Source organism: Carassius carassius, chromosome 37, assembly GCF_963082965.1.
Source record: "Carassius carassius chromosome 37, fCarCar2.1, whole genome shotgun sequence".
In the NCBI taxonomy this organism is placed as follows: Eukaryota; Metazoa; Chordata; class Actinopteri; order Cypriniformes; family Cyprinidae; genus Carassius; species Carassius carassius.
In genome coordinates this window covers 14,168,725-14,182,846 of record NC_081791.1, presented here as the reverse complement: position 1 = coordinate 14,182,846, position 14,122 = coordinate 14,168,725, and the positions used below count along the sequence as shown (strand labels likewise).

Sequence of the window (14,122 nt, the reverse complement as noted above, 5' to 3'; positions counted from 1 at the left end):
GCAAAAAGTACTGATCATTTTTGGACCAAACCAGCTGCCGTAGTCAGCTGCTCTGTGCATTATGGGATGAGGAAGTGTTTGTTGACAGTTTGCACTTGAGCCATGAGCATGTCAGAGAATTAATGCACGCCTCCACTTGAAGTTACAAACAATGCCCACTCGCCATTTGCAGTGCATTAGAACGTTGTTTTCAAGCCGCATCCGCGCTTCATTATAGAAATGTATTGTTTGCATATTGTGGTGTATACAAACAATGTAATAGATTATGGCCAGGGACAAAACCAGCCCGCGCAGTCTTCTCTCCATAGTTGTGTTGTGTCCGTGTTGTTTGCTGGCTTTTCCTCTTATGTTGGAATTTTCCCGGGTGTAAATTCTGACCAATCGAAAAGCAGTTTAGAAAATACGTCATGGCCAATGAGTGATGTGGATGTTGTCATGTGAGTGTGACTGCATTTTGGTTCGTTTAAACTGGTTGATAAGACTTTAAATGTTTAAAAGTCTCTAATGCTCACCAAGCCTGCATTTATTTTAAATACTGTGAAAACAGAACAATTGTGAAATATTTGTACAATTCAACTACTGTTTTCTATTTTATTTTTGTTGTATTTTAAAATGTAATTTATTCCTGTGATGCAAAGGTAATTTTTCAGCAGATTTTTCAGTGTCACATGATCCTTCAGAAATCATTCTGATATGCTGATTTGCTACTAAAAAAAACAACATTTCTTATTATTAGCAATGTTGAAAACAGTAAAGCTGCTTAAAATATGGAACTCTTTTCACCCAAAAAAATATTACTGTCCCCAATCTTTGGAACAGTAGAGTATGTCTATGCATATCATCAACATTTATTGTTTTAAAGGGGTGGAAATGTGGGTCTTCTCTCTAGAGATGCTCAGCAGACGGAGTACTAGACTAGCCAGTAATTATAATGTAACTTATTTTCTGTGTCAGACTGTGTCACAGTATTCTCCAGGAGCAGCAGATGTGGTAACAACACCTGGTAATTGTTCATGCCGTGCCAGGGCTGATAAGAACCATTGAGTGGAGTCATTTCTCAGTGGGGGGAGTGAAATCTGCACTGCAATATGCTGCAGGGATCTGACGGTTTACAGCAGAGCTGATCAGTTCTTACCTCAGAGTTGGAAATCACAAAGGAGCATTAAATGGAAATCTACACTGCAGGTTCCCATGATGCACTCTGTCCCATGATAAAGTCTGTCCTTTAAAAGAGAAACAGCCCTTGGCTGCAAGTTATTGCCTGTTTTGGGCTGAGTGAAAGAGACGCTGACCATATGTGGCTATTAGCTACTCTGTGTTAGTATTTGTGTGCATGTTTTTATGACATATCAGGACACAACTCTGTGTAATGACATGGGTATGACACAGGTATTACAAGGAGAGGGTGACATATGAGGACATAACCCATGTCCCCATTTTTCAAAATGCTTATAAATCATACATATCATTTTGAGAAAGTAAAAATGCACAAAGTTTCCTGTGAGGGTTAGTGTTAGGGGTAGGGTTGGTGTAGGGCGATAGAATATACAATTTATACAGTATAAAAACCATTACGACTATTGGATGTCCCCACTTTTCTCAAAAACAAACATGTGTGTGTGTGTGTGTGTGTGTGTGTGTGTGTGTGTGTGTGTGTGTGTGTGTGTGTGTAAGAGAGAGCGCGAGAGAGAGAGAGAGAGAGAGAGAGAGAGAGAGAGAGAGACAGTATGTAGATTTTATGTATAAGAAAACAAACTATTCGGACAAAACATTGTACTTCGAAGTTAAAGTTAAGTATGACAGATAAATGGGTCAATGAGTGTTTACAAAAAAGAAAAGAAAAAATCCTTTATCCTTATATTCATGTTGGTTTCATAAAAAGTGAAACCAACTTGTATTCCATTTGAAAAATTTGTATACCGTTTTCAAGACAAGTCTACATGTAAACATTTACACCTTATATACATGGAATGTGCACATAATCAAAATTTTACAATTATTTTCAAGGTAAAATGTATTTCTATTACAAATAACATGAATTAATAATTCATAAATATTATAAAAAATGTTGGGTTTTACATTTACATTACTTTTCATAAAAAGGTAAAGCTGTTGGATATTTTGAGAGACTTACTGTATGCCAAGTTCACACTCCACGATTTTAGCCCTGATTTTCACTTTCCGAAAGGACAAATGGCCACAATTGGATGTAAATCAATGCTCATTCATGTGAGTGACAGTCACGCAGTGTGAATGATCAAAGACGTGATCTGAGAGAATCGCCGATGCGTCGCTGACATACATGTACAAACAATGTGCCAATATCTGTGCATTAGAATATAAAACAGAGATATATGAAGAATTATATATATATAAAATATATAATTAAACATAAAATAGTGTTCCTGTGGCTCAGTGGTAGAGCATTGTGTTAGCAGCGCAAAAGGTTGTGGGTTCGATTTCCAGGGAACACATGTTAGGTAAAAAATGTTAGCCTGAATGCACTGTAAGTCGCTTTGGATAAAAGTGTCTGCCAAATGCATAAATGTAAAAGAGGGCTAGGGCTTTTCTCTAAATAATAATCTTCTATAAAAGATTTATTGCATTTTTCTTTTTTACAACTTTGAGGGCTTTTATAGGCTATAAGAAATAAACTCATTATAAAATGCACAAAACGCTGGTTTCACTTTCAAGTACTTTGATCAGTCGTACAGTATATCAAATCTTCCCTGCAGAAGTATGTTGTTAACAAGGAAGTCATCTTTGTACATTAGTGTGTGTTCGGGACTTCTAGACCACAATATCAGCGTGATCTTGTGTAATTTCCTTATCATGTCTCGTGTGCGTTTGGCTGTAGTTTGTGGACCAGACAGAGTTGTCGGTAATTCTTCCTACTGTAAAATCATGCAGTGTGTAACATCCTGTCGCCGATCCATCGTACAATGTGAACACGGCAGCAACTGAATGCTACCCCAGATAGTCATGCAGTCTGAAAACAACTGTGATCTGATGACTTTGAAAATCATGCAGTTTAAACTCAGCTTACTGACCTTGACACAGAGTCATGATTTGTTTCCAGCTAGTTAGTCACGCCGTTAGTTGTATGGTTTATTGTTATTTATATAATTAATAGATTCAGATACAAAAAAGCATGTTACTTTTTTAATTCTAGACATGCCAACTATTTTTTATAAGATTAGGGTTAATAATCATTCAAGAACATTTCTTATTTAAATAGTTGAATGTGTTAAATAGTGAATGTGTTAATGCATAAAAAGATGCAAAGCAATTTAAGATGCCTTGCATAAAAACCTCTGCCAAATGTATAAATGTAAATGTCTGAGTTTGATGAGCATTTGGAATTGGTTAAACTGTGTATGTGTGAGTTTGATAGTTTGTGCCCATGGGTTTGATGAGCATGTGGGGTTGCCAGTATGGGGTCTTGTTTTGCCAGATTTGTCCTCTTTCCTATCTCTCTGCACTGTGAGACATTCTGTTCAGGTCAGACACAAAGATCAGCTGCCCTCTCACTCTTTGAGAAGTCATTAAAACTCTGCCTCCCTACACATACGCACACACACAAACACACAAACACACAGAAACAAAAAGATTTTTTTTGTATAAGGTGTAGGCTGGACATGGCAAGAGTGATGGGCAACATCACCTTCGCATGTCAACGTATGATTGATCAGCCTGGAAAAGCAGATGTGCCCTCATTACTGTGACACACCTGGACTTACAGTCCCTCACAGCAAGTACAACTTCTGTGTTTCAACTTATTATCTAGTCTTGTTTGGTTTCATTTTACAGCTCAGACTTAATGTGTAGAAATGTGTAGAAATGCGGTGAATCCAGTAGAGATGTTCTGATAGGCTGTTTAAGATTGCTTGAACGTAGATTAAGGGGAATATGTTAACATGCATCTCCACCAATAATTTGCCTCTGGGGAAAAACAAAACAAAATAAAACAAAAAATTCATAAATAACTTTTTACAACCAAATAGTGCAAACTAAAATGAAGAGTTTGTTCATTTCAACTATTTATGTTTTTCCAGCTAACTCTAAACTCTTATTTTGTTTCTTCTCTCTGCACAGTTCAGTTTGATTGGAGTTTGATAAGTTCAACCTCTCAAAACTTTAACAATTTATGAAATGATTAGAAATTGAGATGTGATGTGGGAAGTAAGTGGAATGGGGGGTAATACAGATTTTCCTTGTGGACTCATGATTCTTCTCCTCCGCTGTGACAGTTTTGTCTTGATGGTTAGATTTATACTCATTGATTTGACATCACAGGGAATAATTCATTCAGAGTCTCTCTGTATGTAACCCTTGCTTTTGCTTATATCCTTCCTTGCCGTCTTCATCACCATTCTTTCTTTCTATCTCTGTTTTTCACTCTCTCTCCCTCACTTGTGCTCAAAGGGCTACTCGCCTTTGTGTTGCTTGTCATGCTTTAGATGCAGTTTGACACTTAAAAAAGTTTTGCATTGAGGATATTTTGCCTTGTGACAGCAGTATAGTCAAGAAACTTAATTCTGTTATTTGTCTGGCTGCTGGACCACAAATAGAGCAGCAGTAAAATCACATTAAGGCCATGTATGAGGAATGGGCCTCTATCACAGAATGCTCATTTATTTTGGATTTACTTTGGGATGCGCCCCGCGAGGTCTATCATGAGCGCAGACACTCGATCACACGTCACCTAGATGCACCATGCTGTCTCCCCAAAATAAGATGCCTACTGTGCGCGCTAATATTGTTACCGCTTGTGCGGGCAGGAGAGCAACGTGACCCTATTGGAATGTGAAATAAAAAACATTCTCAGAAAAAATGTTAAGCAACAGTGTTTTCATCATTGATAATAATAAGAAATGCCTCTGGAATAAAAAAGAAAAAAACATATTAGATGAATCTTACGTATTTTACGAAGTGGCTTATTCGTACAGATATCTACGACCTATTTTGGACAATTTTGAACAATTTCTGTGATGGTTAAGTGTAGGTGTGGGGTTAGGTGTGGTCCTTTGTACGAATTCCTTCGATAATACCATGTCATAAAATATGTAAGATTTTTCACAAATTGTGTGAATTCATACGAATAAGCCACCTTGTCAAATATTTATGCATTGCTGTGAGATTGTGTTGGAAAATTCATTGTGTATAAAAATCAAATGTTCTATACTGCAACATGGGTCTTACAAAAAAAAAAACAGTATTATTAGATGAACTTCAATAAACAGTTAGAATTAACCTCATGAATTCAGACTTCTTTAGCATGTGTTAAGTATAATTCAAATTTAATGTGCGCACATATGCCTCTTTACATCAATTATTTTATTATTTTATTTTTTATTTATTTTAAAAATTATTTTTGCCAGTGCATAATGCATCACAATAATATACAGTATGTGTTGTAGGCCAGGCATAAAATTTGTCACTCGGTTTTTTGCATTATGTAACAGGTTTCTCTCGAAAACAGCTGAAGACCCCTGCTGTAACATATCCAAGCTCTCCTTGTTTTTTTGTTTTTCAATTCAGATTTACTGACAGTCAGCGTGTGTTATTTTGCATATGATGTGTGTGTTAGTTTGCCATGTGTGCTTGATGCTGGCTGCAGCGGCCATCTGTCTTCAAATCTGTCTGTGGATGGGTTTGGCCCAATACCAGCTGCACTTCACTCAGCTCAATATCTCACCCATACACGTCTCTGTTGAATCCACTCGTGTATTTGCCCTGTTCCCCTCAGCTAATTTCTCACAATTTTGACCATGGAGGCTTTAATGATTAAAGTCGAAAGGCTGAAAGACTTGAAAGAAGTTAATTAGAGATGTCCAGCAAAGGTCAAGGGAACAAGTCCTCTTAAATGGACTGCTGTAACCTCGCTTCTTATAGAGACATGCCGCCCCATCCTCAAGACTTTTCCTCTATCTGGTTCTCTCACATTGTTTTGACTGGATTTCCATTGTCTGGCCTGCTTTCTCCATCTCTTCGCTCTTCCGCATTGTTCCCCAGACAGGTTCTTTCTCTCCTCCCTTTGTTTTCTCTTGTGTGTGTGTTTTCCCTGGCTCTGTGTTCTGTCCCAGAGGGCTCTCAGTAATGCCAAAGCTGGGAGGAGATCAGTCGTGTTGTGAATGCATAGTGAAGGAAAGAGAAAGTGCATACCTGGAAATGTGACAGTGTTTGATTCTTTCCAAGCTCTCACATATATAAACCCTAGTTGTAAACTTCACATTGTTTTCCAGAGAGGTTTATGTGCGGTATTATTTGTTGTTTCGATCAGTCAATCAAAAAACTGATTATGTTTCAGCACCCAGAATAAACAATGGATATACAGCACAGTGGCAACCCAAAAGAGAACCACAACTGTTGTGCAAAAGTTATAGAAATGTTATTAAAGTCACTGAAATCAACAGTATTGATGATTTATGTTTCTAAAAATCTAAACTATTTTAATGGTTTCTTATTTTCAACCAATTTTTTTTTTAAATGCAGTGTGGTTTGTATTTATCTTTTTGTCCTTGTTTAGTTTTGTTCATGGTTTTCAAGGATGAGGACGTTTCCGCTCCATGTTGGCATGTACCTATTTCGGCTGCTTTTACTTAGTGACAGATGTCACTATTGACCCTTTGCAGGGAGTTTGATTGACAGGTGATCTGACTGGTCATAACGCAGAATCTGCCATTTTTATCTGACAAACAAACCAGATAGAAGAGTAGATTAACTTTGGTGGCCTTTAAATGGTGTGTGTTGAGAACATGAGAGCGGCATGGCTTATTAGACTTAGCAACCGTAACCAAGGGGGGTGAAGGGTCAATAATTGGACATGTGACCTTTGTGATGTCACAACAAAAACATAAGAAACAAGTTCTCCTCTGTGTTAAGTTATTTATACAAGTTATTTCCATACAGGTTTGGAATGACATGAGGGTGAGTAAATGATCACAGAATTTGTAGTTTTGGATGAATTATCCCTTTAAATGCATGATTATATGGTATATGGCGATATCTCTTTAGGGTATAAGCAGTTGAGAACCACTGGTTTTAGACCTTAGTCAGGGTAAGGCTTAAATGACAATGTCAAATAAACTGTTATTATTATTATTATCAAATGAAGTGGAAAGGTCAGTGCATCCATTGCATCATATGTTAAGATCCTACAAAATGTCATTTTTTTATTGAAAATTTCCTGATTGTTTTGTCCACTGTGACTTTATTTCCAGATTGTTTCATCAGCTTAATGATTTCTCCCCAGATACACAACACTGTGACATGAACTTCCATCCATCACAGCCTCATTTTCATTCTCATCACATGAAATATGCTGTCTGCTGTGACTAATGGATATTACTGTAGCTACACACTCACAGAAGCTCAACTAACTGAATCATTGTTACCAATGAGAAGCACTTATTGTGTCATCTTTTGGCAGTTTTGCAATCTCAATAATAATAAGCTCCAGAGACATATTCTACATACAAAATCAATATAAAAAACACCACATGCTCATACATGACCTTAAGACATGAGAAATTAAATTAGATCATTTGAGATATAAATGAGATAATTGATCTAGTTATTAGAAATTAGTTATTTTCAGAAATTACTAGTTTTGCAGTGATGGGTAAAACGTTGAATTTAAACATGAAATTTTGTGACAGACTGAAATAGTAGTATATATATATAATTTATGTATTTATTTTTACAATGGTCCTTGTGTTAGAGAAAGTAACACTTTCTTTGGATAAAAACATCTGCCAAATGCATTAATGTAATAAAATAAAAAGTTTAGTCGACAACAGTGATGCATCTTGCTAAATGTGCTTTTCTATATTATCATTACTTGTGTGTGTTTGTGTTACTGTCTCCATAAGATGAATCATTTGTTTAGTAGGCAGAAGCGTCATGCACGTTCAAACCTTCATCTCATTTGTAAGCATCTGCTAAATTAATAAATGTAAATGAGTTTGTACCTTCAAGCCTGTGTATGGCTGTAGGTGTGCTGTTAAAGGCATATTTGTGTGTGTGTGTGTGTGTCAGAGACCCAATAATGGAATAGGCTGTCAGCTTGTCTGAGGAGATCAAAGCGTTGTCAGTGAGCCGTAACACGTGGTAATCGCACACACACTGACTCCCAGCAGGGATAGACGTGACACACTGACTGAGTCCCATCAGAGAGATACCACACACACACACACACACACACACACACACACACACACACACACACACGTATACGTCATCTTAATCCTCCAACCCTCTTCTTATTTCCCCTTCGACAGGTGGGCGTCAGGGCAAGCTGCCAGTGACCGCATTTGAGGCCTTCGACCTTGAGATGAAGAGCTGGACCCGGTACCCGTGCATCCCCAGCCGCAGAGCGTTCTCCTCGTGCGCTGCCAGCGACAGGGCCTTTTTCAGCCTGGGGGGTCTTCAGCAGCCTGGACCCCACAACTTTTACTCCAGACCTCACTTCGTCTCCACTGTAGAGGAATTTGATTGTGAGCAGGGTGAGCACTTCATCTCTTTTGCTGAATCTTTATCGATAAAACAATACACAAAAGGAATGTGATCTTTAGTATGTCAGCTCAAAGACATTTTTCATTGTACATTGTTGGAGTAATAAATATAACCAAATGGTACTGTAAAAAGGATATTTTTAAGAAAAAGCTTTGCCTGGGTTCGTCATTACACTACCCTACCATTCAAAAGTTTGGAGTCTGTAAGTTATACGTTATAGTAAATATATATATATATATAATAGTGGTCAAAATTAGCATGTTAACATAGACTATTAATTTTTTTCTGCTAAACTGCTGGTTCTGTCACTTTTTCTGTTGACAAGAAGTGCATTTATTCAGTCACAGAACGTCTTTATGACCACATTAAACTGGAGACATTCAGACATGCTCCTACTTCACAAATGAGCACAGAAACAGTATTGTGCTCGCAGCGCATGCTTTTCAGTAGCATGCACAAAATAAACTACGTGCATACAATGCCATGGTTAGTTAAGTTTGTTTATTATATTTGTAATTGGTGAATATCAAAGCAATGCTAATTTGATGCTTGAACAGGTGTCGGTAATGCTTTTAATGCATATAATTTGATTTATCAAAACTGATGTCAAGTAACCTGTGTAAAACCTGTGTTTTTATAATAAATAACATTTTTATTTAAATAATTACATCATATACTGATTAATTAGTCACATATATTTGCATTTAGATTTAGAAAAACTACCAAATAAAGACATTGCATTATCATAACAAGTGGAAACTTGCAAATAGGCACACAAAAATGCCTTTAGGAGTCAGTATATTTATTTAATTTCCATATCATTATGTATTTAAAGCAGCCTTGACAACATTGTGGTCTCTTTTACATGACTTCCTCTCGCTGTGGCTCTGATGCTGTGGTTGAAACCTCTCTGACAGCTCAGCTTCAATCTCTTCAGAGTCACTATGTGACAGGCAGGAGAAAGATTGATGTGTTGTTGTGTTCACTGTACATACAGCACAGGAAGGGTGGAAATATATTTGTTACTCTCTCACTGCTCACTGATATACAACATGCTTTCTGGGTGAACACCACCTGTAAGGGCCTTGTGGAAACTGCTGTGTCAGTCCTCTGGCCTTATAAAATGCATATTTTTTTAATCCATTTCTCATTTTGGGGGAAGTCAACAGGGGCACACAGAATATTTATTCACCTTCCTCTGAGCACAGGAAGTATTATTCAGTCATTGTGCACAGAATCCAGCAATATCAGCTGACTGGCCAATACCCATTTTAAGTGGGTTTATGAGTTTATGAGTTATTTAAAATGTTCTGGTGACCTGAATAAAACAACGGCCTGTGGATATATAATTTAAGTCCACGGCGCAGTTAGTAATTTACATAAAGGATCTGATATAATTAAAACGTCATATTCGTTCATGTCATTGAAAGCATTGTTTCAGAACTCGCACTGATTTAATATTCACATCGATCTAACAAAAAAGTCTGAGGCCACATTTAAAATATGGGCTACAAAATGGAAATTAGGTTTTAGGATTTTGGACAATTTCACTCAAATTGTTAGGTAATGATATAGTTTTTAATATTTGTTGATATTACAAATCAGAGACAACATTTAAAATATGGGCTTCAATATCTAATTTAGGTTTCAGGATTTTGAACAATTTCACAAAAAATGCTAATATAATTGGTAATCGGTTTTTAATTTTTTTTTTTATTTAATGTTTATTGCTATGTTATTTATTTTTATTCATTCATTCATTCATTTTATTACTATAAAAAATTTTAATCAGTCTTTAAAACAATTTAATAGTAACATAAATAGCAATATATTAATGTTTTTATTATATTACAAGTATGCAAAATAGAAGCATTTTTACTAATGATCTGTGTTGGTTTTCTCCCAGTGTTCTGCAGTCTTTTTGGCATTTAATTAAACTGTAATTCTGTTATGTTTGAATCTTTTTTCCCTATCCCTGGAGTACCACTCAATGAGCTTTTAATTTCGCTAACAAAAATAGTTTAGAGTGATTTTAGAGTGTTTTCTCATCTTCATGTAAATAGCCAGACCCCCATGGGCCACCGGCCCTTATCACAAAGATACGTGTTATTGGCTTTTTCATCTTCTGTCACTTTCCCTTCGTATTCCCTTTGCGTTTGCCAGCGTTTATATGTGTGTAAGTGTTTGTCAAAACTCCAGGGCAATCTCCAACACAGACTGAAGTCTGATCTGTCCTCCTGACAAAAGGGTCATTCTCACTGACCTCTTAAATTATATTCCTGCCTACCTATATATTAAACCTCTGCTACACGAATGTCTCTATCCGTTTCACTCAGCCAAAGCGACAAACAGAGAAGAATAGAAGGGAAAAAAATCTATAAGAAAGGATGTTTAAACAACAAGCCACCTTTTTGGATCCTACGTGCTTTTTAGTGAGTTATAAGGCTTTTTACATAAAAAAGAAGCTGTAAGAGTAAAAAAAACATTAAAAAAATATAAATTTCAAGTTTTTTAAATTTCAATAAAATGAAAACTAAAGGAATTTCAAATCACATGAGCCAATATTTTATTCACAATAGAACATAGATAACGTAGCAAATGTTTAAACTGAGAAATTTTACACTTTTATCCACTTAATTAGCTCATTTAAAATTTAATGCCCGTGGTCTTCGGGCTCTCAGACGACACTGCATCACTCATCGGCATGATTGTGTCAATGACATTACTAAATGGGCCCAGGAATACTTTCAGAAACCACTGTCGGTAAACACAATCCGCCGTGCCATCAGCAGATGCCAACTAAAGCTCTATCATGCAAAAAGGAAGCCATATGTGAACATGGTCCAGAAGCGCCGTCGTGTCCTGTGGGCCAAGGCTCATTTAAAATGGACTATTTCAAAGTGGAATAGTGTTTTATGGTCAGACGAGTCCAAATTTGACATTCTTGTTGGAAATCACGGACGCCGTGTCCTCCGGGCTAAAGAGGAGGGAGACCTTCCAGCATGTTATCAGCGTTCAGTTCAAAAGCCAGCATCTCTGATGGTATGGGGGTGCATAAGTGCATACGGTATGGGCAGCTTGCATGTTTTGGAAGGCTCTGTGAATGCTGAAAGGTATATAAAGGTTTTAGAGCAACATATGCTTCCCTCCAAACAACGTCTATTTCAGGGAAGGCCTTGTTTATTTCAGAAGGACAATGCAAAACCACATACTGCAGCTATAACAACAGCATGGCTTCATCGTAGAAGAGTCCGGGTGCTAACCTGGCCTGCCTGTAGTCCAGATCTTTCACCTATAGAGAACATTTGGCGCATCATTAAACGAAAAATACGTCAAAGACGACCACGAACTCTTCAGCAGCTGGAAATCTATATAAGGCAAGAATGGGACCAAATTCCAGCAGCAAAACTCCAGCAACTCATAGCCTCAATGCCCAGACGTCTTCAAACTGTTTTGAAAAGAAAAGGAGATGCTACATCATGGTAAACATGCCCCGTCCCAACTATTTTGAGACCTGTAGCAGAAATCAAAATTGAAATGAGCTCATTTTGTGCATAAAATTGTAAACTTTCTCAGTTTAAACATTTGCTATGTTATCTATGTTCTATTGTGAATAAAATATTGGCTCATGTGATTTGAAAGTCTTTTAGTTTTCATTTTATTAAAATTTAAAAAACGTCCCAACTTTTCCGGAATTCGGGTTGTATAGAGAGAGAGAGAGAGAGAGAGAGAGAGAGTTGTGTATTTGCTAAAAGGCAAGCATACATGGGTGACGTGAGCGGGACAGGTTGTAACCTGCTCAGTTTTACCTTTTAATCAAGATACATTTGCATTTAAATGCTGCAGTTGTGTGCTCTGATTCTGTGAGCTGTAAGTGTGTGAAAGAAAACTGTGTGTGTGTGTTTGTGTGAACAGGCCTATATACGTGTGTGTGGTTAATGGAGGCTAGCGCAAGTCCTTCTTGTGTAAGAGGCAATCACTAATTCCATTATCACTTTACCTATTACTGTAGAGTCCATAGAGAAATGCTACCCATTGTAATTATCAGCCCACGTTTACAGGCCGTAGTCTCAGTTACACATTATACTGCTCTCTAATCTCCCCATTCAGCACACATAGGTCTACATGTGCGTGCTTGTGTGTATTTATGAGTCGTCCTGCATTACAATGTAAAAGACAAAGTCTGTTGCATTGTGATTTGCATTGTATATCGGAGCATTGATATCACTGTAATCTGTACACTTTATTTATAAAGGGACAATGTGCAGTCAACCAGTTGTTAGTGCAAAATAATAGGAGAAGAAAGAAGCATTAAAGTAGCACTGCTAGGAAATCAGTTTCCTGGAACAAAGGTCAGCTGTATAGTTTAATGTTCATTGTTTTGTCATTTGATTGCAAGATGTTGCCACTGACCAATCAGAGTAAAGTATTCCAGAGATGTGCAATAAGTGTTGTTGGTCATTGAAACTTGCTGGGGCCAAATTAAATTTAAATTACTGCATGGTATTACCTTACAAAAGCCTGAGTATTTAAATGAAGTGATTAAATAAGATGTCTTTATGTCTGTCATTTGTTTAGCATATTGAATATTACCTAATTTGCATGGAATGGGTTCTAAAAAAGCCAAACAGTGTTTTAGAGTAAACAGCGCTATCAGTGTTTTTGTATGTGTTATCCCTAGTAAAACAAGTTATATATCTGAAATACATTTCTTACATACTAAGTATAGTTCAAGTCTATTAATATATTTACTGACATATCATTCGAAACTTACTGATGTAAAAATTACAATGAAACAATTTGGAGTACCACATGTGCACAATGCACTGAATATCGGTCTTTAAATGCAAGACATTTAAACTGTACATGAGGGCCTTTCGCACCGCTTTAGTTCCAGAACTATTTCCCAGTACCATTTAAAGGGTTGCATTCGCACTGACTGTGTGTACTAGGATGTGACATAAGCCGGTTGACATCAATGTCATTTGTGCACAGAGTGCAACAACATTAACAAAGCCCTGCTCCGGAGTAGGAGCTAATTTGGTTCTTGAAAAAGGCAGTCTGGTACTAAAATCACACCTAGTTCCTGCTGTGCGAAAATTCCAAAAAGTTGGTAGTTCCACGATTAGTTCTGGTACTATGAAAAGGTTTCTGCAACGCGAAAGGCCCTATGAAGTATACTTGCAATAGTTCCACTTTAACACAATCAGTATATCTTTAGTTGGACTTCAGAACTACTTCCGTACAATTAAATTGCATTAAACACATAATTAGTTGTTCAAATTTAGCACTTTAAGTATCCACTTTTTTCCTCAACGCGGAAGTAAGCCTATGGGTGAGACTTCAGTTTCATTAGCCGCTATAGGCAAATAACAACGTGCAGTAAACGGTAAAACAGTTTGCAGTACAAAGCAGTGTGTTCTTAATATAGATTAAAATAATGTGATAGGACACATCAACTGTCAATATCAAGCAGCAAAACAAACTGTTTTGTACAGCTTAAAATAGCTGGACGCAAATGAGCCCGGAAACTAGACCCATAGAATTTACAAATGGCAACACACATTTTTACGTCAGGAAAAAGGTGGATAGCCTATTAGTTTAG

The 14,122-nt window shown here is 37.0% G+C and overlaps 1 protein-coding gene across 2 annotated transcripts in view; it reads left to right on the top strand.

Annotated features, from left to right (window-relative positions):
• The window catches only part of LOC132118094 (kelch domain-containing protein 8B-like), a 139,267-nt gene that overhangs the window by 81,229 nt on the left and 43,916 nt on the right, over positions 1-14,122 (top strand). For both annotated transcript variants that reach the window (XM_059527633.1, XM_059527632.1), the window contains one exon: positions 8,283-8,507. In XM_059527633.1, the coding sequence (XP_059383616.1) occupies positions 8,283-8,507 (225 nt within the window). The remainder of the gene's footprint in view (positions 1-8,282; positions 8,508-14,122) is intronic.